Source organism: Callithrix jacchus, chromosome 7 (genome assembly GCF_049354715.1).
Source record: "Callithrix jacchus isolate 240 chromosome 7, calJac240_pri, whole genome shotgun sequence".
Classification (NCBI taxonomy): Eukaryota; Metazoa; Chordata; class Mammalia; order Primates; family Cebidae; genus Callithrix; species Callithrix jacchus.
This window is the reverse complement of record NC_133508.1, coordinates 3,080,534-3,105,002: the sequence shown is the minus strand read 5'-3', so window position 1 is coordinate 3,105,002 and position 24,469 is coordinate 3,080,534. Positions and strand designations below refer to the sequence as shown.

Here is a 24,469-nt window from a genome sequence, read left to right as displayed (position 1 = left end):
ATGAAGAGCTTTTGCAACTGCTTGTTTGTGGTTTTGTGCTTTTGAAAAATTGAGTATCTACTGTTCATAGAGCTTTTTGCATTCTGCCGATATGTTGGTTGGATTAAGTTAGAGATTTATTGCTTGCCTCTCTGTTAACTACTGAAAGAAAACTTATCGATTGAGAATGCTTGTAATACCATTATCATTCTGGCAAACGCCTTGTGATCAGACCTGCCTCTATGGTATTTAAGGCTTGGGGATTTTTAATTCGCTCATTTGATGAACTTATGAAACACAGCATGAAAAAGAGTTCAGAGGAATATTTTTGATGTTTATGCAAATTACAATTTTTAGTCTCTGCTTCTCCCTTTGGAATCCACATAGATAAACAGTTTAGAAATTCAAGGACAAGTGAGAACTTTTGCCCTTACAATTTTGGTCACAAACTATTATTATGTAGCCTATTAAGTTGTGAAGTTCAAGGTCTCTGTGGAATATATTGATTTTTGATTTATGCTTATGTCCTCATAAAATGCCTTTCTGTGCAGGGCAAACATTTCTCACATCTTCAAATATCTTTCATTTTACAAGATAAGCATTGGTTTCTAAGGTGAGAACAGTGAGGCTTTACACAGAGAAAATGGAAAAAATGTGTTTCAAACTTCTCAAATAATGAAACCATTTATATTGTCACATAAGAAATAGAAGAATTGGCCCGAGAGTAGTAAATTATAAATGATTTACATGAAAATTATTTTACTAAGGTTGACTTCTGTGAAGAATATATCTTACCTAACAGTCTAGTGTGTTGCTTAATCGGGCATTTGTGCCCCAGCAATATATCAAAATATATTAGTACCTTTGTAGAGAGAGTTTAAGTACTTAATTTTAAAAAACAGAAAGGAAATTGTTTTAAAGGGTATTTTTAAAACTTTAGTTGTAAATATTTCCAGTTGGATTATATTTTGGTTTAAATTAGTGATGCTCTCAGTAAATAAGGAACAAGATGTATTACTTATGAAAACAGTTATGAAACATGAGCTAATTTTTAGAATTTGGATGTGAATTTAAATTTTTCCAACTTAAGTTTAAATGTCATAAAAATTTTAATATAGAATTATTTAAATAAATGTTACCAGATAAATAGAATTGCCTTCTGAAGTAGAGATTTTTCTATGGACAAGACTTTCAGAGTAGGTACACCCAAAACATATGTACAGCATAATATTTTTGAAGTTATCAGTTATGAATAGTGTGGATTTTAAATGCATGCTTGCGGTATTCTCTTGCTTGCCATGGGGTCGGAACTGCTCATTCCATCGAGTATTCCAGTAACTGCTTTCAAGATGAGTTCATAAAAGGTAACTGGTGAACCTTCATATCTGGGGCCAGCGCACTGTTCCCAGCACACTCAGATTCTGCTTCCATGGGAAATTTTTATTCCAAAACAAAGGTTGCAATTCCATTTTTTGTGGGTTGGGAGGAAAGTAGCCTTCAGTGCTCCCTAGCTACTTGTCCATGGCCTGCTTAAAGAAATCACTAGAAAACCTCCACGTTGAATATTTGACTACATTATCAGTGATTTATCTATGGTCTAATGACTTTGATTCCTGGGTAGTCACAGTTAGGTCCAGGAACAAGGGAACTGTCTTCTCACTTGGTTTGCTTTTCCGGTGGTTGGATCTATTATCAGCTCCCGGAATTTGGAGACTGCCCCCATTCTGGCATCCAACATACAGATGTATTTTCCTTTCACCTGATGGAGATGGTGTGAGGTTGCCCGAAACTGGCAAACTTGTCTACATCTATTTCCACAACAGGAATGGGATACGTAATCTGTATCCTTCCATAAGCCTCTGCATGTAATGATTCCCCAAGGTAGTGACTTCAACAAATGTCGAAGTGAAATTTCATTCTAAACCCAGACATGCAGAAAAATGAATAGCAAAAGATTCTAACTGGAAAAATGACTCCTTTCCATAGAAAGTAAATATTGCACCCTAAGCCCCTGTGCCATGAGCTCTGGGGATATTCACGTAAATGTGTTCAGCAGACCACAGACTGAGATCTATAACCCCTGGGTATGAATATTCCTGAATTTGTTAAAATGAAACCAGTTTTTCTTTTTTAAAATATGAGGGTATACAATTGCAAAAATCTCCTTTTGGGGCTGAAAAATAAAAGAGGAGCATTTGATTACTATTCAGATCTAGAACTTCATAGCAAGTGCAGATTGTGCTGGAAGACCGAGGAAGTCATTCCAAGAGTGAATCAATACTAATTATTGTAATCAGGGGGGTTAATTAGGTGAAAACGTGTCTGACAAAAAGTTCATTGAGCACAGCCATGGAAACATGCAGGTTGAGGGAAAGAAAGTAAAATGCACAAGGAAAGGTATTACATGGGGGCGATCACTCTGTATTTAAGGCGTCAGTATTCCTAGACGAAAAGCATGCCTTGATTTTGTAATCCTGGTGGTGAGGTTTTAGAAATAGCCCGCTTGGTTTGCTTTGTATGGAGATTTCTGTAAGTCGTTAACAGAACGCAGTTCGTTCTGTGGCATCTTCTGCTTCCTAGCACTGATCTGTACTTCCTAGAACAGTTAGGGGCACAAGTCCATTCAGTGGCAATAGTGCCTTCTTGGATCACCTTTCTTAGCCTTCACTGAATGTCTTTCCATATTTTGACAATTCCTGGGGAATTTGGGGGGGGGGAGCATTCCTGATTCATAAAACTACTGATTGCTTCTCTAACTGTTATTGCATTTGGGAGGTTTTTTTTCTGAACTAACAGTGACTTTTGTTCGGTAGGAAAGATGAGGCAATGGTTTAGCGAGGATTAAAATTCATGGCATTTTACTTGGCTGACATTGGAAAGAGAGTGTCTGAGGAGGGACAGGATGTGTGAGGGTTTAATGTTGAGTGTCCGAGAGGTAAAGCACCTTTTTGATTAAATGATACCAATTCATGGAGATGGGACTAAGATGGAAGCTGTGTGTGTGTGTGTGTGTGTGTGTGTGTGTGTCTGAACCTCAATTCAACTCAGAGATATTGATGGTTAACACTGGTTTTTGATGAGATACACTTTGTACCCAAACACACCATTCTGCTTTGTGGCATATCATCAGCAATTATCACGTACAGGCGTGTTTATCTCCCCCACAGCTTTCTTCTGAGTGTGGGACCGATCCGGCACATTTTCTTGTATGCCAAGACAATCAGAGTTAACAGGAAATGGCATCTGTGGAGAGAGGGTGAACCAGACCTAAGTGACATGTATTACTAGGGCAGATTGAACTCCTGCTACTTCAGCCCATTCCAGGCTGACCCGTCCATGATTGGCTGTTTAGGATCATGATGAATCACTTGATTCACTAGAATTTCCCTACGCTTGAGGTTTCAAGTTATGATGCTGATACACCTCTGATATGCGTGGCTGTTTTCATCCCCTTCTTGAGAAGGCCTGCAGCTGCAATCAGTAGAAAACTCTGGTTGAAGCTTACAGGCAGCATCACCGGCTTCCAGCAGGTCTAGCTTGAGCACAGTCGTGCCTTTATGCGGACATTGATGAGTTGCTTTTCATCCTTCCTGTAGGGCTCTCCATCTCAGTCCCGCAAGGGCAACAGGCCCTGCGCTGTTGATCATGCCTTGCTTTTTGAACATCTTGGGCTGAGAGTCCAGCTCTCCTCTGGGCTCTATGAGAAGACTGACTTGCTCATTCGGAGATGCCTTTAAGGTATCATGTCTGTAAATGAAAACTCATGTTGACCTTGTTTTTGAAAACCGATTTGATGAAAAGGAATGGAGACCTCATTCCAAGCCTCAGGATGTTCAGTGCCTGCTCTCCAGAAACGATAACCTCTCTAGTCCCTCTGGGTCTGGCTACAGGCTTTAGAAGTATCAGTGAAACCCTCAGTGCTAAAAGAGCAATCGAATCAGCACTGGTTTTCTCTGTTCTTTTCCAACTGCCTGTTTTCGGTTTTAACAAAGATTGGGGGTGGGGGTGTTATGATAGAAATAAGAAATAAAACTGAAATTTATTAACTGTCTGCTATACACCTGGCTACACTAACTGGTTCCTTTTGGCTTGTACAGTTTAATCCACAGATATCCAAGAGTTAATGGTAATTGTTATTCCCATTTTAAAGATGGAAAAGCCGAGCCTGAGAGAGGTAAAATAACAGGCCCCTAGACATAGTGGGAGGAACTATGGCTCCGTACTCAGCCAAACACCTTCCCTGGGCCACCTTGACAGTGTAACTATTTAATAGTTGACATTTTAAAGAAACTTGTTTCACTGCTGCAGCATTTCCACTGCAGACGTTGGGTTGTGTGTGTCTCCTGGTTTGACCAGTGAGGAAGTTGTATGACTCAGCAAGGAACCATCACATAGGATCTGAGGTCAAATCCCTGGTTGTTGTTTATAGTTTCAGCTGCTCGGCCCTTCCTAAATCTCAGCTCTTTTACACTTACCTTCCAGTGCCAATTTTGAGAAGGGCATCGGACTGAAGAAAGAGAGCAGGGTATTCACAAAGAAAGCATCTAGAGAGTAAGGAAGGAAACGTTTTTGAAAGCAGCAATGCAGATTCTAACAACTCTCCCTTCCATGCCCTTATTTGTTCACCTTCCAGTTGATGAGGTCTTTGAATTAAAGCTTTCCATGCCTCACTTCTCTTGGGCTTTAATCTGTATAATGGGAACAGATGTTGGAAGGAACAACAGAGAATTTTAAAGGATTATGAATTAAAATATGAATTTTTATGCATCTAGGGTGCCAAAATAGGTCATATTGCAATGAGAACCAATCCAGCAATAAACATGCATGCAGTGCTCAATAAAAGACATAGTCTGGGCCCTCAAACAGCTTACAATGTTCATGGAACAGAGTAGCCAGTGGATGAGGAGGGGCCAAGTGGCTTGTTGCAGAGACAGGGGAGGTAAGCGGGGCCCTGAAGGATGGGCAGATGGAGGTGGGTGAGGGGGAGAGAGGAGGTGTCATTAGGACACCTTGAATTCATCTTTATTATTAAAACAAAGCAAAATACAATCCTTAGCTTCATCACCTTTCTTCCTCAGACCCTAAAGTCATTTACATCTCTCCTCCTCTTATCTGCCCTATTCCTATGAAGCAGGCAAATATGTAGCTATTCATATAAAGAGGAAATTGAAAGGTGACATGATTAGGTCACATAACACTTTGTACTCAGCGATAGTAGTAAAACAAAATAGAACACATTCCACTGAGCTTGGCTAGATAGCTATACCACCTTTCCATGAAGGTTTTGGGTAGTTCTTGAGAAAGAAAAAAAAAAAAATCTCCTAATGGACTTCATGGGAATTAGCATCAAAAGCAAAGTTAAATAAAAAGTCATTTGGGATTTTCAAAAACCTCTATCCTTAGCTAAAAATGGCTGGAGATTTGAACCATATTATAGGGAAAAAATAAATTTCCTGTGCTCAAAACCTTAATGTATTTCCAACCTACATGTCACTTTAATAGCTTGGTTATGTAATTGCTGTGGTGATAATTAGGTTAACACATTGTACTTCTTATCTGAGGATCGTGGTAGGCTTTGATTTTTCAGCCATTCATCTCTATTAGGAAGTACGGAATGGCCACACTTAAGGGAAAGGTCTAGATGATGAATCAGAAAATTAAATGACTCATCCCGGGTGTCAATCAGCTCTACGGCGAAATGAAATGCTGAATCCAACAGGCCTGGTTCTTATCCTCACAACGTCTTCAGTCAGTCTGAAAGTAGCGTTTGTCCTAAAGAGTCTGATCTGCGTGTATCGGATCAGATATCTTCTGATCCTAGTGACCATGAGCTCTTTGGGAGGGATCAGTTACCATAGTGAGTCAAGTAGATTCATGTGCTTTATTTTCGCAGAAACCCAAGCTTTGGCTCTCTTACTCCTCACTCTTTTTTCAAGTTGTATTTGTCGAGAAAAAGGAGAGACATTCAGGCACTTGGGGCTGTGATACCCAGAGAGATTCCCTCTGAAGTGGAGATTTTGATTCCTGACAAGATCCGTCTCACACAACCCCACCCTCAAGCTTACCACGTCCCTTTCGCTTCCTTTCACCCCACCTGTTGCTGCCTTCTCTGGGACCGAATGTTACGCCCGCAACTGTGTCCTCCCAGCTGTTGCCGTTCAGCTGTTGTAGTTTGTCAAGTGGCAATTTCTCCTTTTTTAAAAAGTTAACACCACGTGACAGTAAGATAAGAACCTCTGGCCAATTGGGAAAACATGTCGTCAGGGTGGGGGTGGTGAGGGGTGGACTAGGAAGGAAGGAATGAAAACCTCATTCTGATAAGTGTAAATTTTGTTCCTGTCGCCAGACTGGCACTAGATAAGGGCACCTGGTATAGTTTGACAAATTTCGGCACCTTCAAGAGGGCACTGGGACATTTCTTCAAAGGATTTTTTTTTCTGAATGCCTGCCATGTGCAAATTACAGTGCTAGACAGGGAGGCCTTTTTCTTCTTCCCATCCTTTACCCCAGTTTTCACATCCCATTGACTGCCTTCATGGTGGACCATCTTCCATCCTCCCCCTCCTCTTCCTGGTAACGTCTGGAAAGGAATCCCAGTGAGCTCTGCGAAGACAGCTGTTCCTAGTTCGGAAATCAGCCTTGGTCAAGGCGAGTCAACGTGATTTCTCTGGCAGATGAGCAACCCACGGCTCCTCTCTCCACTTTGGTAGCCACCTACCTCCTCAGACACGCAGCTGGAGAGGAAGTTTCTGCCATTTTCTGGCTCCCATTTGAGAGAGAGGAGGAGAAAAGGGAGAAAGAAAGCTGAGAGAGAAAGGAAAGGCCTGCAATCGTGGTACGATGCAGAAAGGAGAAAAAGGAAAGGGCAAGTTAGAGAGGGCAGTGATGAGATGGCTGGGCTCTGGGTGTGAGAGACCCACAGTGCTTACGTTGCATTCCTTTGGATTGGAAGCTGCAGAACACGCTAGCGGGGTACCTCCTTTCCGAATGAGAAGGTATGTACTCAAGGAACCGTCTTCAGTTTGAGGGCCTCTTCGAAAGGCAGATAAATCCACCATGATGTATTTTGGCTCTATGAAAAACATTCAGAAAAACACAAGATTGCAAAATAATAATAATAAAAACCTGTAGAAGCTATTCTCAGTGACTACTTACTATTCCCTGAAAAAAATGTAAAATGAGCTTAATGATGATTTCATGTTTATTGGCATTTTCTGTTCCTTACATCGCCTTAGATATGCGATAATGTCACCGGTCCAGAAGTTTTCGAGATGGGGGAAAATAAGTGATCATTTTAAACGTATAATTGGTGATACAAATATTTCTTGTTTAAGTGATGTCATTCTGGAACCAAGAAGAGATATGATTACGATATATCACTTAAGGATATGTTCGGGTTTTTTAAAGCACATTAAAAACTGTTTATTTTTGCAAGTTGCTAATGAAACTGCAGTAAGCCAAAAACAAACACATGGTCACAAGGTCAGATACTCTCTCAGGTATTTAAAATTCATGTGGATTTCAAACGTATTGCCTGGAAATGATGGGAGATCCCCTCACAGGGCCTGTATTCCTTGGTCCAAATGGCTATGAGCACACTGCACTTGTTTTCTGTTTCCTTGCTGTTGCTATTAACTGAAACAGCTATGCTAATACAATTTGAATTTGCAAATGTGATGGGGAAAGACGTTTTTCATCCTGGTTTGTCATGAGGAGCCAGAAATGAGAAAGAAAAAGAAATCCTCCAGTAAAGGTGGCTTTCTGAGTTGCCTGAACAATGCTAGTACATCTGTGTTCTGTAGTTGCAGGGCTGAGAGCGACGGCCTTTAAAGTGATGCTACTGTGGGAATGGGAATAATATCACAAGGTATACAAGGTTGTCTGCAGGAGCAGAAGATTAACTGTTGGGTTATAAACATGGGTCACGATATATCAAGCACCAGTCCCTAAATTATAGTAGAAAGTTTGTGCAAAAATGTTGAAAGATTTATAGTCAGTGGGCTACATTCTGGTTCATTGATTAGAGAGGTGGCAGGAAAATGATTAGTATTCCAATTCAACCAGTTTGTACTCTGTGTACAAATGCATTTATTAGCACTGTTTCTACTGAGAGAGAGAGAGTGTGTGTGTGTGTGTGTGTGTGTGTGTTAACGCTAGTGATAATTCAGTGCTCAGACAATGACCTGGGGATAAAACTGTATGAGATGAGGTTCGAAGAGGGAAGTGAAGCTGAAACTGCACAGTGCTTTCCCTTGCCTGGGTAGGCCTCATATAAAATGAGGTCATTCAGAAACTTTCCCTTGAAGTGCTTCCAATTCTTGAATTGCCTTTTGTTTGGAAAATGAATAGCAAGTTGATTAAAAAAAAAAAAAAAAAAAAAAGGAGACAATTAGGGAAGGTAGGGGGATGGGGCTAGAGAAGAGCTTAAGGTTTTTGTACAATGCAGCTAAAACTATGAGGAAACTTCATTGTTCAGGACAACCTGGTCACCAGTGATGGCAACACCGGGTGGTGTGTCACCAACCAGTTCATATCCGCGAGTGGAGCCAGCTGATGGCGTCGTCCCCCCCACTGCTGTTGATAAGATCCTTGGCTATAAAATAGCTTCATTGAACCCGAGTGTTCAACAGCGGCCCTGTGGAGCTGTCTGCCAAATAACTCCAACTGCCAAAACATGATACCTGATGGCTCGTTACTGCATGCAAATTTAAAAAGGGGCCCTGTTGAGTTGTTTTTAGATTTTTTTTTCTTTCTACCAAAGCAGTGAAATGAGAAATTGAAGCTTTTCATTGGGTGATATTTGGTTGGGTGTTCTTGTTTTGTTTTCTCAAGAGCTTTTGAAATTTGTATTTTTACAAATGGCTTTTGTGTATGTGCTGTGATCATGGAAACCGACTCGATATTGTTATAAGTGAAAGCTACAAATGGAAGACTGTCGTAAATAACCCATGGCGGGGGGAGGATGTGTGGATTTTGTTTCCCTCTGGTACCTATATCAAGTGCCTGTGCAATCACTACATTATTTATGTATTTGGCAGCCAAAATATTTAAACTCAGATACACTCCATAAGCTCTCCTCTGTTCACCGTATTTCTTTTATATTTGACCCTGTATTTGCTTATATCTTTAAATGCAAAAGCAGACGTGCTTTGAAAACTGCTACACAGTAGTTAAATAAGGCAATAACCTATGCACTTGGAATTCTCTCTCTATGACCTACTTACATACTACTTCACCCTCCTCATCGTATGATTAAAAGCTGCTTTGAATCCACTATTGCCTCAAGGGATTTGAGGCTAGAATTTAACAAACTGCTGAGAAGGCTTAAGTCAGTGAGAGGGCTTCCTTACAGCTTTTTCCAACTAATTCACATGCAATTAAAGAGAAAATAAATATTTCAGAAGTGTATGTGTTAATGAAATACGTTCTACCTTATAGAACGTAGATCTGTATGGAACTTTATGCTATGGCTGATTACAAAATATTTTTCATTTTGATTCATGCAGTTGTGTTTTGCTTCTGTTTTGGAGGCCAGTTCTGCTCCTTTCTTAAAATAATTTGTATATAGTCAGCTCATTATATACATTAGATATTTGTGCACATAACATATGGAAAACCAAGAACTGTCAAGGTTTGTCTTCATTTTTCCAGCTCATTATTAAGATAACTGAAAGACCTACCAAAATCCTGTAATTTCAAAGGCAGAACAGTAGCTAAGGTGGGGAGTAAATGTAGCTTAGTCTGAGAACAAGTTTGGCCCTTTAGGAGGATAAGAATTCATTGGATTCCAACTATTTATCAGTTCCTTATGAGCCTAGACCTGGTTCACCAGGTAAGGTGATATTTTAAAAATTAAAGTTAGTTTAGACCTACATCTAACAATCTTGGAATTAGAAGGTCAAAAGCCAGATATATTGATCAGCTGAAGAAGGCAACCAAGTCAATTAAGCATGTGTGGACTTAATTGAATATCCCAGGTCTGATGCTTTATATTGCTCAATGCCTCAAACCTGGATTTAAAATTGATATCTAAGTCTCCATTTGCCTTCATAACCTCTGAAGATAACTGTCATGACATACAAGAAACTGGTGAGAAGAAATTAAAATCCTATTTTCTATCATGTCTGATACATTTAATTACTTGTGACTTAGTTGTTTAAACCTGTGGTTCCGGTTCGTGTCACAGAATCCTGAGGCATAACTCCATTTGTGAGGAGAAAGGCAAGCTTCCTAGCACAGGTCTGATTTTTAGAAAAACAAAGACTGAACATTACATACTTCAAACAAAACCATAATGTGTGTGTGTGCGTGTGTTTGCAGGTGTCTAGATGTATAGACACATATAATCCCCTTAAAGTTTAAGAAGTCATTACAAAATCAGTAAGAGGTAAAGTACAAACTTCCGGTAGGCACTTTATGGTGCTGATTCAGAATGTTAAATATGCCGTGAAGTCTTACATACTTGTGACTACACTGCGAAAAGTTTGCTACCCAATTAATCAGCTGAACAACGAGAACGATCAATTAGAATGCTACCTTACCAACTGGTTTTCCAGAACTGAATGCAAATCACCTGAAAATTAAACCCGCCAGCTCCTCCGGTTTTTTTTTTTCTAAGAGTCTGTCCATTTTTCTCAGTTCTTGTTAGTCGATCAGTCACAAATCTTAAGTGGGTGTTGAAACTTCATGGCCCTTTACGGATCTAACGCTCGTGAAGTCACTCAGCTGGTTTCTAATGATTGTGTTAAATACTTGGAAATGGCTGGTTCGTGATTTATCACTTGTGTGGAAAACGTGATTTATGAGTATCTTCAGCCGCGTATACTTCTGTTTGCAAGATGACAGAAAGGGCAGGGCCGTCCTGCAGAGACAGGTTCGTGTTCCTCAGGGCACTGCGATACGTCCCTAAATGTCACTTGGGTCATCTATCTGGTATTTCGCTTAAACCTCCGGTTCCCGTTAGGTGATGGCCCTGGGTCCCTGCACCTGCAGGCACCCCGCCCCGAGAAGCCTCCAGGCAAACCTCGTGCCGCTCGCCTCCCGTGCTGGGCTCTGGGTCTGAAGTGAGGCGGCCACCGCGGCCTCGTGCCAGGGACCCCCCCCCACTCCCCACCCCCGCCCCCACCCCGGGAGAGGCAGCAGAGCCAGGCGGGGAGCGGGCTTGCGTTCTGGGGTCCGGAGACCCCGAGAAGTCTGGCCGTGCCCGGGCGCTGAGCGCGGCGGCGGCGGCGGCGGCCTTGGGTCCCCGCGGGGGCGGAGCCGGCTCGGGGCCGCGCTCGGGGCCGGCGGGCCCGCAGGGGTTAAGCGGCTGCGGGCGCCCCGCGAGCTCCGCCCCCGCCCGCCGCACCTGGCGCTCTGCAGCCGGCCGCCCGGCGCTGGATTTCGGAGGGGATTGGCGGAGCGCGAGGAGAGAATGTGACAAGTGCCGGCTCGGGGCCGCCGGGGGAGGCCGCGCGCACCTGTCCCTGCCCGTCTCGCGCCGCCCGCGGCCGCTCGGACGCGCGCAGAGCCGCCCCCCGCCGCCCCCCGCCGCCCCCCGCGTGCGCCCGCGAACATGACTTCTGCCTTCAAGCTGGATTTCCTCCCGGACATGATGGTGGAGGGCCGCCTGCTAGTTCCTGACAGAATGTGAGTGGCGCGGCGTCCCGGGGCCGGGCGGTCTTCTCCTCACAGCCGCCGGCGCGAGGCACACGGGCGGCGCCCGCCACTCCCGGGAGCCGCCGCCTTCCTCGGCCTTCGGAGGCCGGCGCGGGACGCGGGAGGAGGGAGCGGGTGTGGACCGGCGGCGCGGGGCGCGGGGCGCGGGGCTTCCCGGAGGAGCGAGCGCAGCGCGGCGTCCGGGGACCGGGCGGGGTCCACGGGTCGGGGGTGAGGACCCGCGGGCGGGGCGGGGGAACGGGCGGGCGGGGTCCGCGGGCCTGGGCGAGGACTCGCGAGCGGGGTGAGCGGGGCGAGCGGGGCGCGGCGTTCCGGGGTCCGAGTGGGGACCGGAGTCCCGGAGTCCGGCAGGGCGGGCGCGGACCGGGCGGGGTCTGGGGGTCCGGGTGAGGCCCGAGCGGGTCGCCGCGTCTGTGGCGGGGACCGGGCGGGGACCGGAGAGCGGGGCGCCGGGTCCGGGCGGGGTGCGCGCGTGCGACTGTGCACGCTCGTGCCGTTTGAAATGCGGGGCTGACGGAGCTCTCGTGGCCCGGGGGAAGAGCCCTGCTTGCCAAATTACCCGCTCGTTTGACTTAATATTTGCAAAGATCCTTTGCTAAGGTGGGAGAGGGGAGGCGGAGAAAAGCGGTGGGGGGGGGGGCGGGTGGGGGGGCAGAGAATGCTAAAGCGTGAAACCAGCCAGGTGTACTTTATTGCAGAAATTCCAGGTAATTTTTACGTAGTCATGATGGTTTGTCTGATATGCAGTCTGTAATTTAATATTTAATGTGATTCTGGTTGTTTTACATGTCGCCGAACTAGGGTAGAGCGTTTACTGGAAGAAGTGGAGGGCTGGGATTCCTGAAGAAAGCAAAGTGTGTCTAATTTTTAGCTGGCTTGATAGGAAAGTTTTTATTAGCTCAGGGAGGGTCAGTAGGGTCTTTGTATCTCAGGCATGTTAGGAAAAGGAAACAAACAAAAAACAGGATTGCCAGAGTGGGACCAAAAGATCTGTGTCCTTTCGGACATATAAAATTCTCTCTGATCAGGTGGGAACTTGGATAGCGGATCTAAGTTGTAATTAATTGAATCTAGTAGGGGGAGGAAGGGATTGGTATGGTAAGAGTGCATGGAAAATGTTTCCTTTTCTACCTCCTGTGGGACTACACATCCGTATTCTTTCTGGCACCTTATGGTAACCTGCAGTATTCAGGTTCTGTGATCCATTTCCCTGGCAACTAACTTTGCCCTGCCATGCTAGATTCATTTTCCAGCATGTTAAGTGTTCGCAGTTAAGAGATTCTTCAGAAATTCTGCAGTGGCCGATTGTTTGAGCTACAAGTACCGAAAAAGAAAAAAAAAGGGGGGGGGGGATGGAGGAGGGGGATGATAGAATCTGCTACGAATTGTCTTTTGAGTCATTATTGAGAATGTTAACTTTCTTGTACACGATCAAGTTCATTATTTAAACTGAGACCACGTAACATCAATTAATATTCCTTTTTGGTAGTTTTCTCTGATTAGTAACATTGCCACGATATTTGTTTTAAGAGACCTCTGTCCTGTCCCCTATCTTAAATTATAGACCTGTGTAGACATATAATTCATGTTTGCCCATGAGCTATTGTGAAAGTCTTACGCGTTTTCTCTTCTAGAGGCTGGAGTGTTCAGGCTTAACTGAAGAATTCGCTTAATGATGATTTTGAATTTATGGTCACCTGCTACTAAAGTGACCATCATATATCTAAGCTGAGAAATGCTCTATGAATTTAAAGTGTTAATGACCTCAGAAAGATGTAGTTTCTTGTCAATTATGAATTATGAAAATTTAATTTATCCTTTTCATTTGGTGGATGAATGTGGCTGTTTAAATGATTTGCTCTGAACTGAGCCCTTGTGCCTCAACCGTGGAGTCTCCTATAACAATCCTAATGTGACTTCTACCCCACTTCTCTTCCAAATGTTAGTTATTTCCAAATGATGGCCTTTGTAATCAAACCCAAATTGTTCTCAGTTGTCAGCTATTGCTTAATTCAACTCAAGGAAGAAAAAATAATTTTATTAGTTGTTTCCAAAATATGTTGTGTGTCTCTATAGTCCTGAGAACACTACAGCATGCTTTTCAGAATTGTTGGTAATTAACTCACATTAGATCTGTATCTGGGGGTAGAGGTGTTGGAGGGGTGACAATTTGAAAATGCATGAAATCTGCCTAAGTCATAAGTTTTATTGCTATATTCGTGCAGTTGAGAAGATGGCCTGTGGATTGTTTTCAGGACTGATTGTCATGTGTGGTATATCACCATTTGGACTAAATTGCAGTTGGCTAGATATTGGCCTATTCCTAAAATGGACTGTAAACATAGGGGCTTTTCTTCTGTTGCTTTTTCTAAAGCAGTAGAACATTTTCAATGGCTTTTTCCCACAAGAATATATTAGATAACTTTGCAAGATGTAATATGTTTGAGTCCTCAAGGCAGATGAACAAACAGCTTTTGAGATGAATTATTACGCTTGATGGCCCCACAAGCTATCCAATGTTTAAAGAGTTCAGATCGTTTTAGACTCTGTAGTGGTATAGAATTGCTCTAACATGTGCTTCAAAGTTGTGGGGTTTTAAACATTCAATATCAAAACTATAAATGGAAATGGACATTTTTAAATAATCTTGATTATTAACGTTTCAGTGTCTTTGTGTTACTATAGAATATCACCTACAATATTTGCAACAAAGTATGAAAACAGGCAGTGATTTTTTTTTTGATTTTAAACTGACAATTGGTTTTCAATTAAGATCTGGTGTGTGTGTGTTGGGGGTGTTTCCTCCTTTGGTTCGCCTTTTTAATGACCATATACATACATGCATTTAGGGTTTGTAAATGGTTTTGAATTTTTAAACATAACTAATGAATGATGCCTTAAAAATGAGAAATTACAGTTAGAAAAATAAACAGCTTAAAAAGTATTAAGTGTTAGAATAAGACACCAAGAGTCTACTAATAAATTGAAAATAAACTTTAATTTTTTAATATTTGGTAGGTAACCTTACTGAAAATGAGAGAAGTGATCTTGACTGTAAATTCGTCAGCTTGATGAATTGGCCTTTTGTTAAGTCCTTTCAAGTTAGGATAACTGGCAAAGTATCAGTGCATAATTAAACTGAAGGGTGGTTCTGAGGACATCGTTGTTAAAGCTGAAACGCACTTTGGAGACCGTCTCATCAGACCTCATTTTATAGAGTAAGAAACTGTTAGAGGGGCCGTGCGACTAGTCTAAGAAGTAATTATTGCCTCCCCACCCAAAATAAGGAAACGTGAGTTGTTAGTTGAGTGTTTGCTATGCACCAGGAGAGTTTATTCACATGGTCTCTAATCTGCAGGCTGAGTATTGCCCACTTTTTATAGATGATGTTTACAGAAGTGACCTGCTTGCCCCTGCGACATAGGCAGTAAATGGCAAGGCTGTGGTTTTCAAGTAATCGAACACGTGGGGTGGCATGTAACCATATGTTCATGGGTTGTTGCAGAGAAGAAAAGTGAATTAAAGGGTATGAATACAGTTTTATCAGAAAATCAAAACTGCCATGTGAGAATGAACATAAGAGAACATGTCACCTCTTCAGGACTGACACGTGAGACATCATTTTACACTTTCTAGTTTGATTCCAAGTCAGTTATTCTGTATATTACCTAATGAGAATACATTTTAATAAAAAATTTTTTTGGTTTACAAGGTGCCAGCAAGATGAAGCTCAAAAGCAGGAGGGGTCCTGTTGATCTCCTCATGAGCATTTAAAGTCTATGTAGACAATGCAGTCATATAAATAAAGATAACGGATGTTTATCACCTGATACAATAATGGTTGTGAAAGGAGATTAAAATGAGAAAAGTCTAAAGAAAAGGCTTTGCATATGGTTCTTTAAGAAAAATTTTAAAATATTTTTTTCAGTTGAGATTTCTCAGTTAACAGCACATATGAGCTGCTTTCCGAGGCGAAGAATTCATCCCACATTGGCTTTTCAGAACACTAATGTTGTCTTTGATCTGGGCAGAGGTATTATTTTAATTGTTAAATCTTGCTGTTTAATTGTAATTTGCTGGGTTGAGATTGCTTTGGCATCTGTTGATGAGACGCAGTGAGCTGGGGAAACAAGACCCTTGAAAGACTAGATAAAAAGGAGATGGGATTTTTAGATATGAACCTAGTAATTAAGATTTCATGGGATCATTTAGAGTGTTTTCCACCTCTCAGTGTGGTTTTTTCCTCCCCCTAACAGCTATAACAACACTATATTTGGCCTCTGGTAAAAGACTGCAATATCCTTTCCTTTTTTACATAAATCCTCAAAGTTGATTTCTCTTTATGCTTTCCTTGCTTTTGTTTATTAAAGGTTAAACACTCATTTACTTATAAAAGGGTTACGTTTCGCATGCAAAATAACTGATACAGTTAAGTGTAACACAACCAGTACACAATACGACCCAGCTATTGTGCAGAAATTCAGGATAGTGGTCATTGTTGAGGCTTATATGTAGATTATAATGGGAATATGATGTCCTTGTTGAATTTTTTGTAAAAACAAAAATGAAAACAAACTCACATAAACGTTAAACAATACTATAAGCATTCCGTATCTAATTTGCATTTAAATGGAAAATGTTGTATTTCCAACATATTTCAAGGAGCCAAATTAATAAGTCATCAATGCTTATGTTCAGTGCTGCGCTTTACCCGAATGTAATAGGTCATTATTTCCATGTTGGAGTATTACTGCTAGGGAGGGTCACATTTTTGCTTTCTGTTTTCGGATTAGGCCATCACAGAGAGTTAGGTGTTTGTCAGTGTAATGTTTGTTTTACAAAAGCGCAGAAGGGAGCGTTGGGAAACTACGAATGATTTCCAGTTCATTAGCACCTGCAAGTTCTCATGCATCCTGTTTGTTTCCTGCGCCGGGGAGGTGCGGAGTAATAGAATGAAGCCAGTCTCAGTGACGTGCTACTTGTGTAGCAGTGCAGAAAATTTATTTTCATTTTTCCTTAAGAAACAGCTCTTGCTAAACCTAAGAGAAATGGAGCTGCACATTCCTGGGAAAACCTATGTGGGAAATGAAAACTAATTAGAGCAGCAAATGTGATGCTCTCAGGTAATTGTAAAATAATTATTCCCCTTCAGCATCATCACCAAGTAATTGTTCCATCCAATATCCTCATGCTCTGAATCCAGATGTGAAGGGATGTAAACGACCTCCTCCCCCTGGGAATGTCTTTTTCATTTAGTGAGAGCTTTAGACTCCTCCTAAAGGACCTTTGAAAGAAAGGCGGAGACATCGAGGGAGATTTTGAACAGTTTCACTCTCCCCATTTGTTCTAAATCATGACAGAAAGTGATTAGTCCAACTGCTTTTATAGAAATACAATTCCAGTTATGTGGCTGAAATGCCTTGTGAGCGTATTTGAGATTTACACTTTCGCCATGCCAACCTGCGGTTTTATGAACAGTCTCTTTTATGAACTGCAGATTATATATTGTGTTTAGATACTGGGAGTGATGTTTTAAAATCAGCTAATTTAAAATGTAATGCTAATAAATGTGTGATCTTACGGCTTTCTAAATGACATATGAGTACAAATTCAGGTTTTAGTCAAATTTTATTTACTCCTTTTGAATGAATGCCTCAGAGCAAACTTAACCAGCAAATTATTAGACCCATTTTTTTTCCTCTTAAAGATTTATGTAAATTAAGTTTAGACTGTATTTAAACTATCAGGTTGGCTTATTATTCTGTATTTTTCTATCAGGCTATATGGCCTTTTACTTAAAGTCAGGTTTTAAGTGAAGTCTATTCTGAAGAGATGTTGATTTAAACAGTGTGTGTGTCCTCCAGATTAGCAGCCCACCAGTCACCCAGATAGTTGACCAGTTTACCAGGATTCCTGTCACAGTAATAGGGCTTTAAAGGTAGGATACATATATACGTTTTGATTTTAAGTTTCAATAATTAAAGAAGTTGGCCAGGCACGGTGGCTGTGACCTGTAATCCCAGCACTTTGGGAGGCTGAGGCAAACGGATCACCTGAGGTCAGGAGTTCGAGACCAACCTGGCCAACATGGCAAGACCCTGTGTCTACTAAAAATAAAACAGCCAGGCATGGTGGCGAATGCCAGTTGTCCCAGCTACTTGGGAGGCTGAGGCAGGAGAATTGCTTGAACCCAGGAGGTGGAGGTTGCAGTGAGCTGTAGTGTGCCACTACACTCCAGCCTGGGTAACAGAGCAGGACTCCGTTTTCTAATAATAATAAAATAAAGAAGTCCCAGAAGTTTCTTTAGTAAGACTGTATGCAGTGCTCTCTGTCAAAACCATGGAAATTGTTTTCCCAGTACCACAGCTGAAAGTCTTGATTTTATGCTTTTTCTAAAGAAAGTTCATAGGTTGATTTAATTTCATTAAATTTTAAGGTGGTATTTTTTATCCTTTTCCCGAAATTGTCTTCCTTTCTCCTAGTAGCAGGAACATTGAACCTCATTTATTTGACACAAAGACAATGGGTTGGTCCTTTAGACTAAAAGAGTAAAATGTTATTTACCTGGCTATGCTCAGTAGGCCTAAAGTATGTGTGGGGGTATATACATATGTACGTATATATAGGTGACTGTAATATATATATTTCTGGAAACTCATCTTACTGGATGTATGATATGGTTGGGCTTTCTGTCCCCACCCAGATCTCATCTTGAACTGTAATCATCATCATCCCCAGGTGTCATGGGAGCGAGCATGTGGAGATAATTGAGTTACAGGGACGGTTTCACCTGTGCTGTTCTCCTGAAATCTTACGGTTTTATAAGGGGCTCTTCCCTTTCACCCAATGCTTGTCCTTCTTGCCTCCTTGTGAAGAAGGTGCCTTGCTTCCCCTTTCCTTTCTGCCATAAGTTTCTTGAGGTCTTCCCAGCCATGCTGAACTGTAAGTCAGTTAAAACTCTTTATAAGTTAACCAGTCTCAGGCAGTTCTTTATAGCAGTATGAAAACAGACTAATACAGCGTAGTGTTTCACTTCCTTAAAATATTTGCCATTGAATGGTCTTTAGTTGCAAAAGTCATGATACATGTGTTTATGGATTATTACTATAACTGGAAGATTTACCTGTTCACAAGTGTCTTAAAGCATGAGCAAGGTTGTACTGCACATTAGTGATACTGCTAGAAAAGACTGTCAGGACTGTATTTCTACTCTTTTGACCAAAACTTTGGATTAACTCCTATTAAGGGTGAAAAAAACCTCAACTTTGGTAGTCCTGCCATGCTGAGACACTTACCCTTTTAATGGCCCCTTCTCCCCTCACTGCTGAGTCCTTGGATTTGGGGGCTGCTTCTGTTTCTCAGTGGCGGTTGAGATGTTGCCACTCCCGAGGTCTTTTCAGCATTAGAGTAGGAAGAACAAAGACTCTTCACAGAAAAATCTGGACTGTTGCTACCCCGTGGATGTTTTCTTGTTGCACAGGCACACGTGGTCCTCCCCGGACCACATTCCCTCCCTTATGCCTGTTTGCTGCTGCTGCCATTTTATGTGATCCATGTCATTATCCCATGGCCACCTGTTGCTGTTGAAAGGAGTCCTTGAAATTTTGATTGTCTGTTGGGAGTCCAGCATGTAAACTGAACATTTTAAAAAGATGAATGTTACAGCAGGTGCACATGCCTGGAAGTGGGTAAATAGGTGTAGACCAACTTAAATACCCACCCCCCCCCCACACACACACACCCACCCAGGTGTTTTCTCTTTGGAACTCAGGGAAGATGTTGGATATCAAGTGAAACAGGGTTGAAATAATTTTGTCCTTGAAAACCGTTAGGGGAATCATAGAAAGATGATTCCCAAAAGCGCGAAGGCAGCGTTCGGCAGAGGACTCGTGGGTTTGCTTTGTGGTTTGTTTTGCTCTTCATTCCTGAATCTCTGTGCCCCGGCCCTGATTCAGGGTGGTCATAAACAGTACAGCTTTTTCTAAAGTTTTCTTGTTGCCTTTCGTATGTTTTCCTGATTTATATCTTTTAAAAAAAACTCCTCTAAGGCCCATTTTATTATCCTTTTCCTGAGTGGCTTCCTCAGTTTCAAGAGCAGGGGCCACATCCGTCTGGGACATAGTTCTCAGGATTGGAGCCTCAGGAGGAGAGCAGTATCCAAATACCTAACTCGTCACTTGTAAATTCCACTGGAGCAGCTGCTTGTTTCTGTGCACTGAACTGTATTTTGACTTCCTACATTATAGGAGGAGTGTTGAGTTTTCGGCTTGAGCATAAGGGTGGCGTGTTTCGGAATGATTAACTTTATGGATGTCTTTGTCTGGGCCAGCTATATTTGGCTGTGCTGCAGCTGTGTTTGCCTTCTCAAAATTGTCACCAGGAGGCCTCCAACTGCAATTACTCACTTCAGCCCACTCTGGTAACATCTTTCCTCATGACTCCCTTAGTCCAGCCAGCCATCTTTTCTTGGTGTCAGGATTGAGAGATAACACAGGAGTCCTTTGAGAAGCCTGAATGCTGCTGAATGCTGCCGGCCACTCTGTCTCAAAGAAGTTTCTTAATATTAAGTCATCTTTACATTGCCTCTTCATGCATTTGGGATTCTGTCTTTTCACCACAAACTCATGTTTTCCTGTCTCCTTGTTCCCCTTTTTCTTTTATGCGGTGATGTTAAAAGTAGCTGCCAGCATCAAATGGATGGTGTGTGTTTCTCTTGTGGGTACCTAGAGCACTTAGGAATGTGTTTTTACTTCTGGTGTCTTAGAGGCCTCTTAGAGAAGAGCTCTTCTCCTGTGTTGGAGAGGAGACAGAGGCAAGTCCTTTTTTTCTCCTTGATTGAGTATTCGCTGTAGAATTTAGGAAATAATTTTTCTTACTGCAAAGATGGTTTTAGTTCCATTGGCTACGTGTGAATTTTAATTTTTCATAGCAGTAACTTCCTCTTGTTTGACTTGCACTGTGTGTCATAGAATGGAACCACTAGGGACGAGGCGTCGTGGCCTCTCCCAGCACCACAGTGGAAGGGCGTCCTTCAAAGCTAGCCGTCCTTTGCCACCATCTCATGAGAATGCCTGGCCTGTCTTCTGATCTTTCTGTGCCTGCTTCAAGCCTCAGTTGACTTATCAAGATTCCTCCACTAGAAAATAAGGATAATAAAATATTCTGCTTACCTGCCCCACAGTGTTATTGTCAGACTAATGTTGGGAAAGAAATGACAACCTAAATATTTTACAGCTTCCTGGTACTTAAAACTGACCGCAAGTTCCCCTACAATTCCTGGGAGAATCAAGTCTAATAGAACTTCATTACAACTGAAGAGTGAATGTTTTCTTCTTCAGAACTTTCATGCTTTTAAGTCTTGGGCAAAGACCCATAAAGCATTATTGCTCCCAAGTGAACTTTCAGAAAATGCTCAGTCCCCAGGTCAACATCATGAAGACTGAATTTTTTATTCTCTCTCGCCTTTCTGCATGACGATTGAGATGTAAAATGCAGTTCATGTTCCTGCCGTGAACTTGTGGTCAGACCTTTCCATTCTGGGATGGGGTGAAGCAAAGGCAATATCTCCACATGAGCCTTGTGAAACTCTCTTCTCTACACCTGCTGAAATAGAGTCTGATTTTCTTATGGGAAGAGAATCAGCCATGCAATATGAAGGCTGGTTCTGACATAATGGGTATCCCAACCCTTGCAGAAACCCAGCCGTTAAGGAACCTTTTTTTCTTTTCTTTTTTTTTTTTTTTTTTTTGGATCTCAGTTCACTGCAACCTCTACCTCCTGGAACTCCATATCCTGGGTTCAAGTGATTCTCCTGCCTCAGCCTCCCAAGTAGCTGGGATTTTAGATCTCCGCCACCACACCTGGCTTAATTTTTTTTTTTGAACTTTCAGTAGAGATGGGGTTTCACCATGTTGGCCAGGCTGGTCTCAAACTCCTGACCTCAAGTGATCCGCCCGCCTCAGCCTCTCTAAGTGCTGGGGTTATAGGCATGAGCCACCCCACCCGACTGGGGAAACAATTTTGATGATTTGAATATGGAGCGGGAGGACTGTAGACCCTGCAGTCTAGGGTGGCCTCATTAGGTGCTCAGACTGCAGAACGCCTGGAGGATGTAGAAGGAGAGAGTCCCTGGGGCAGGAACTGACCTAGAGAAGGAATTGGTGATTTTTGCCTTATGCGGTGGCATAGGGTTAAGACAGGGGATTGGTATGTGGGTTATCTACAGCATCTACATGGTGTCCAGCTGCAAGGTCCTCCTTATTTTGGTGGTTAATAAACAGGCACTTCTTTCTTCTGATGTAGCTGATAGGGCCTTTGGAGTGCTAAGAGATCAGAGCCTCCATAGGGTGTGACAGTTCACTCCCAGTGCTGCAAGTGACTTGATGCTCTAGATCAGACAGCACAGATTCCATTTGGAAGCCTAAAGCCTTGGTGTGTGAATCCATTGTTGAGGAATATCCTCCATGACAGGCCAGGGGAATATTTGGCACCTACTGTAGTTGAGTGTGATGTTGACTGTGGAGGAACTCTCCAGGCTGTGAATGTGACCTCCAGAATGCAGACTCTTGCCTCTCATCACACCGCACTTTGCATTAGGGTGAAGCAGGGGACTTTGCTGCAGGCAGGGGGGCCTTTGGCAATGTCAGAGATGACTGCCGCTCTTGAGATTGTTGGGAAGGGAAAACTAGGTCTGTGACTGAAAGCTGGAAAAATCTTTGGAGAAGAGGGCAGCCATACAGATAGTACAAATATTTCCGTACAAATTAATTGGTACTTTGTAATTAGCACTTTTTCTCTTATCAGTGTCAGAGAAATCTAATTAACTTTATAGGGAGACTTTCAGTTGTTTTTAAATCTATTTTAAAAAGTGACCAAAATTGGACTTTTATCACCTTAGAAGCCGCATCATGGCCACACTTTTTGTCTTGCTGCTCTTGGTCTCGTTTTTCAGGTCTCCTAAGGACGGGCTAGTTCTGATCCAGATTTATTTCCAGATCCCTGTTCAAGTAATAATTGTGCAGACCACAGAAGCCAGAAAATGTTTTCTAATGTCAACCAAACTAATTGCTTGCCAATCATATGCTGCTTTTTGGTGTGTGTTTTCTTTAATTCTGATTACGAACATGTTGAGGGATGCTGCCGTCCTGTGGTTATGTTTTCTGAACTATTTTATGAGATTAGTTCTTGATTTAGGATACACCATGGGCTAGCCATCAGACTAAGGAATTGATATTTTATCAGTAATTCTCAGAAAATTTTTTCATGGTAATTTGTGTCATTTCCATCTTGCAAACGAAGATATTGAGGTTCTAAAAGGTGGTGGTACTGAAAACACAAAAGTGTACCTCTGTCTGTCATTTTCAAAGCCTGGGGTTGCCTGGAAGTCTCTTGAGGATTCTTTGATATAAACAGGTTGAGTTTCTAGATAGGTTGGCCCATTGGCAACTGACTATGTGGGTTTTGAGTGTGAAATACAGGTTCTTAGCTATTACCCAACAATCTTCCACTTTTTATGTGCTCTTTTACATAAATTGCTTTTTCTTGATTTTATTTCATAGAGCAATTTCTGAGGCTGGAAGGCAAAAGCATTTTAAGAGATGTGTCAGTGGATAGAGACGCCCAAGCGGTGTCAAGATCTCTTAATGCCTCGGGCAGATTCTCACTGCCGAGATAAAAAAGCAATTAACATTGAATGCTAAGGTGGCCTCTTATTCTTCATTTATGATAATGGTATATTTTATGAAGAGGTTTCTTTGGAGGATTTCATTAGACACCTGGCATTTTCCCCCATTCACTTCGAACCTGAGAATTTTTCATATGACTTAGATGAATACTTGTCCTTCTCAGGTGGTAGTATGCTGCCTTGTGAATTAGAAAATGGCTCTCAGGTGGCATTTTGTCCCCACAACCCACCTCAGTTGATAACCTTATGCATTATGCTTTCTACAGTAACGGCCATTTTTATGCCCTCCTCCTTACGTGAGCCTTGTAAGTAGGCAATAGAATAAGTGGGCTTCTATGCAAGGTAACAGTAGAGTTTTGGTGATGGACAGCTGTGACCAGCCGACATGTGGCACCTGGTCCGTTTCAAGGGTCATTACACTTTCAGCCTCTCCATAGCTTTTGAGCTCAAGTGCATAAATATTTGATGGGATTCTGCATTTTCAGCAAATCATAAATTTCTGTCCATGTGTAGACACCCAATGTAAAAGAAGGGATCAGAGAAAAGTTAGAGGGGAATTCATGCATGCGTTGTTCTGACCCACAAACCATTTTATACCGAACATTGGCTTGACAAAATGCCTTTACTCTTGGCAGGACACAAGCACCATAACCTAAGAGGATGTGATTTGAGTGGAGTTTTCATGCCCTGTGTGCTTATTGTATTTTTGCTACTGATGCAAACATTATCTATAATTACATTTTCAAGTGACTGAAAATTGCAGGCTTTGTTGAACAGAAATACAGCCAAAGAATGGAATGTATATCCACTCCACCCTCATTATAAGGCTTTCAGAAATCAGACTCTAAGGCCCAATACCATGGCTCTCAACTACACGATACCAACTCCATTCTCTGATGTTTGAACACTTTGTCAAAATGCTGGGCTCCCAGTGATCATGTAATTTGAGGAAAATGCTATTACTCTTTCAGCACTTCATTTGCTCCATTGTGGACTCAACCACAGTGCACCTCTAACACAAGGCCTCTGTTTCCACCATGTGAAACAAACACAGATTGACTTAGATGCATGCATGACAGGGAAAGCTGAGAAAGTTGGTTGAAGTGTGTGCCTTCTTGGGGCAGGTACAGTTGCATCTCTGGGACATTA

The 24,469-nt window shown here is 42.2% G+C and overlaps 1 protein-coding gene across 39 annotated transcripts in view; it reads left to right on the top strand.

The window, feature by feature from the left end:
• The window catches only part of CELF2 (CUGBP Elav-like family member 2), an 859,904-nt gene that overhangs the window by 540,557 nt on the left and 294,878 nt on the right, over nucleotides 1–24,469 (top strand). For 11 of the 39 annotated variants that reach the window (XM_078329312.1, XM_078329313.1, XM_078329309.1 and 8 more), the window contains exon 1: nucleotides 11,364–11,607. The exons of 25 other annotated variants lie outside the window; for them this stretch is intronic. Coding sequence is in view for 7 of the 14 variants with exons in the window: in XM_078329277.1 (XP_078185403.1) it covers nucleotides 11,534–11,607 (74 nt within the window). In the remaining 7 variants the exon portion in view is untranslated. Of the gene's footprint in view, nucleotides 1–11,363; nucleotides 11,608–12,117; nucleotides 12,238–24,469 lie in introns of those variants that run through there. 3 more of the 39 variants (XM_078329295.1, XM_078329293.1, XM_078329288.1) reach the window with 1 other exon arrangement.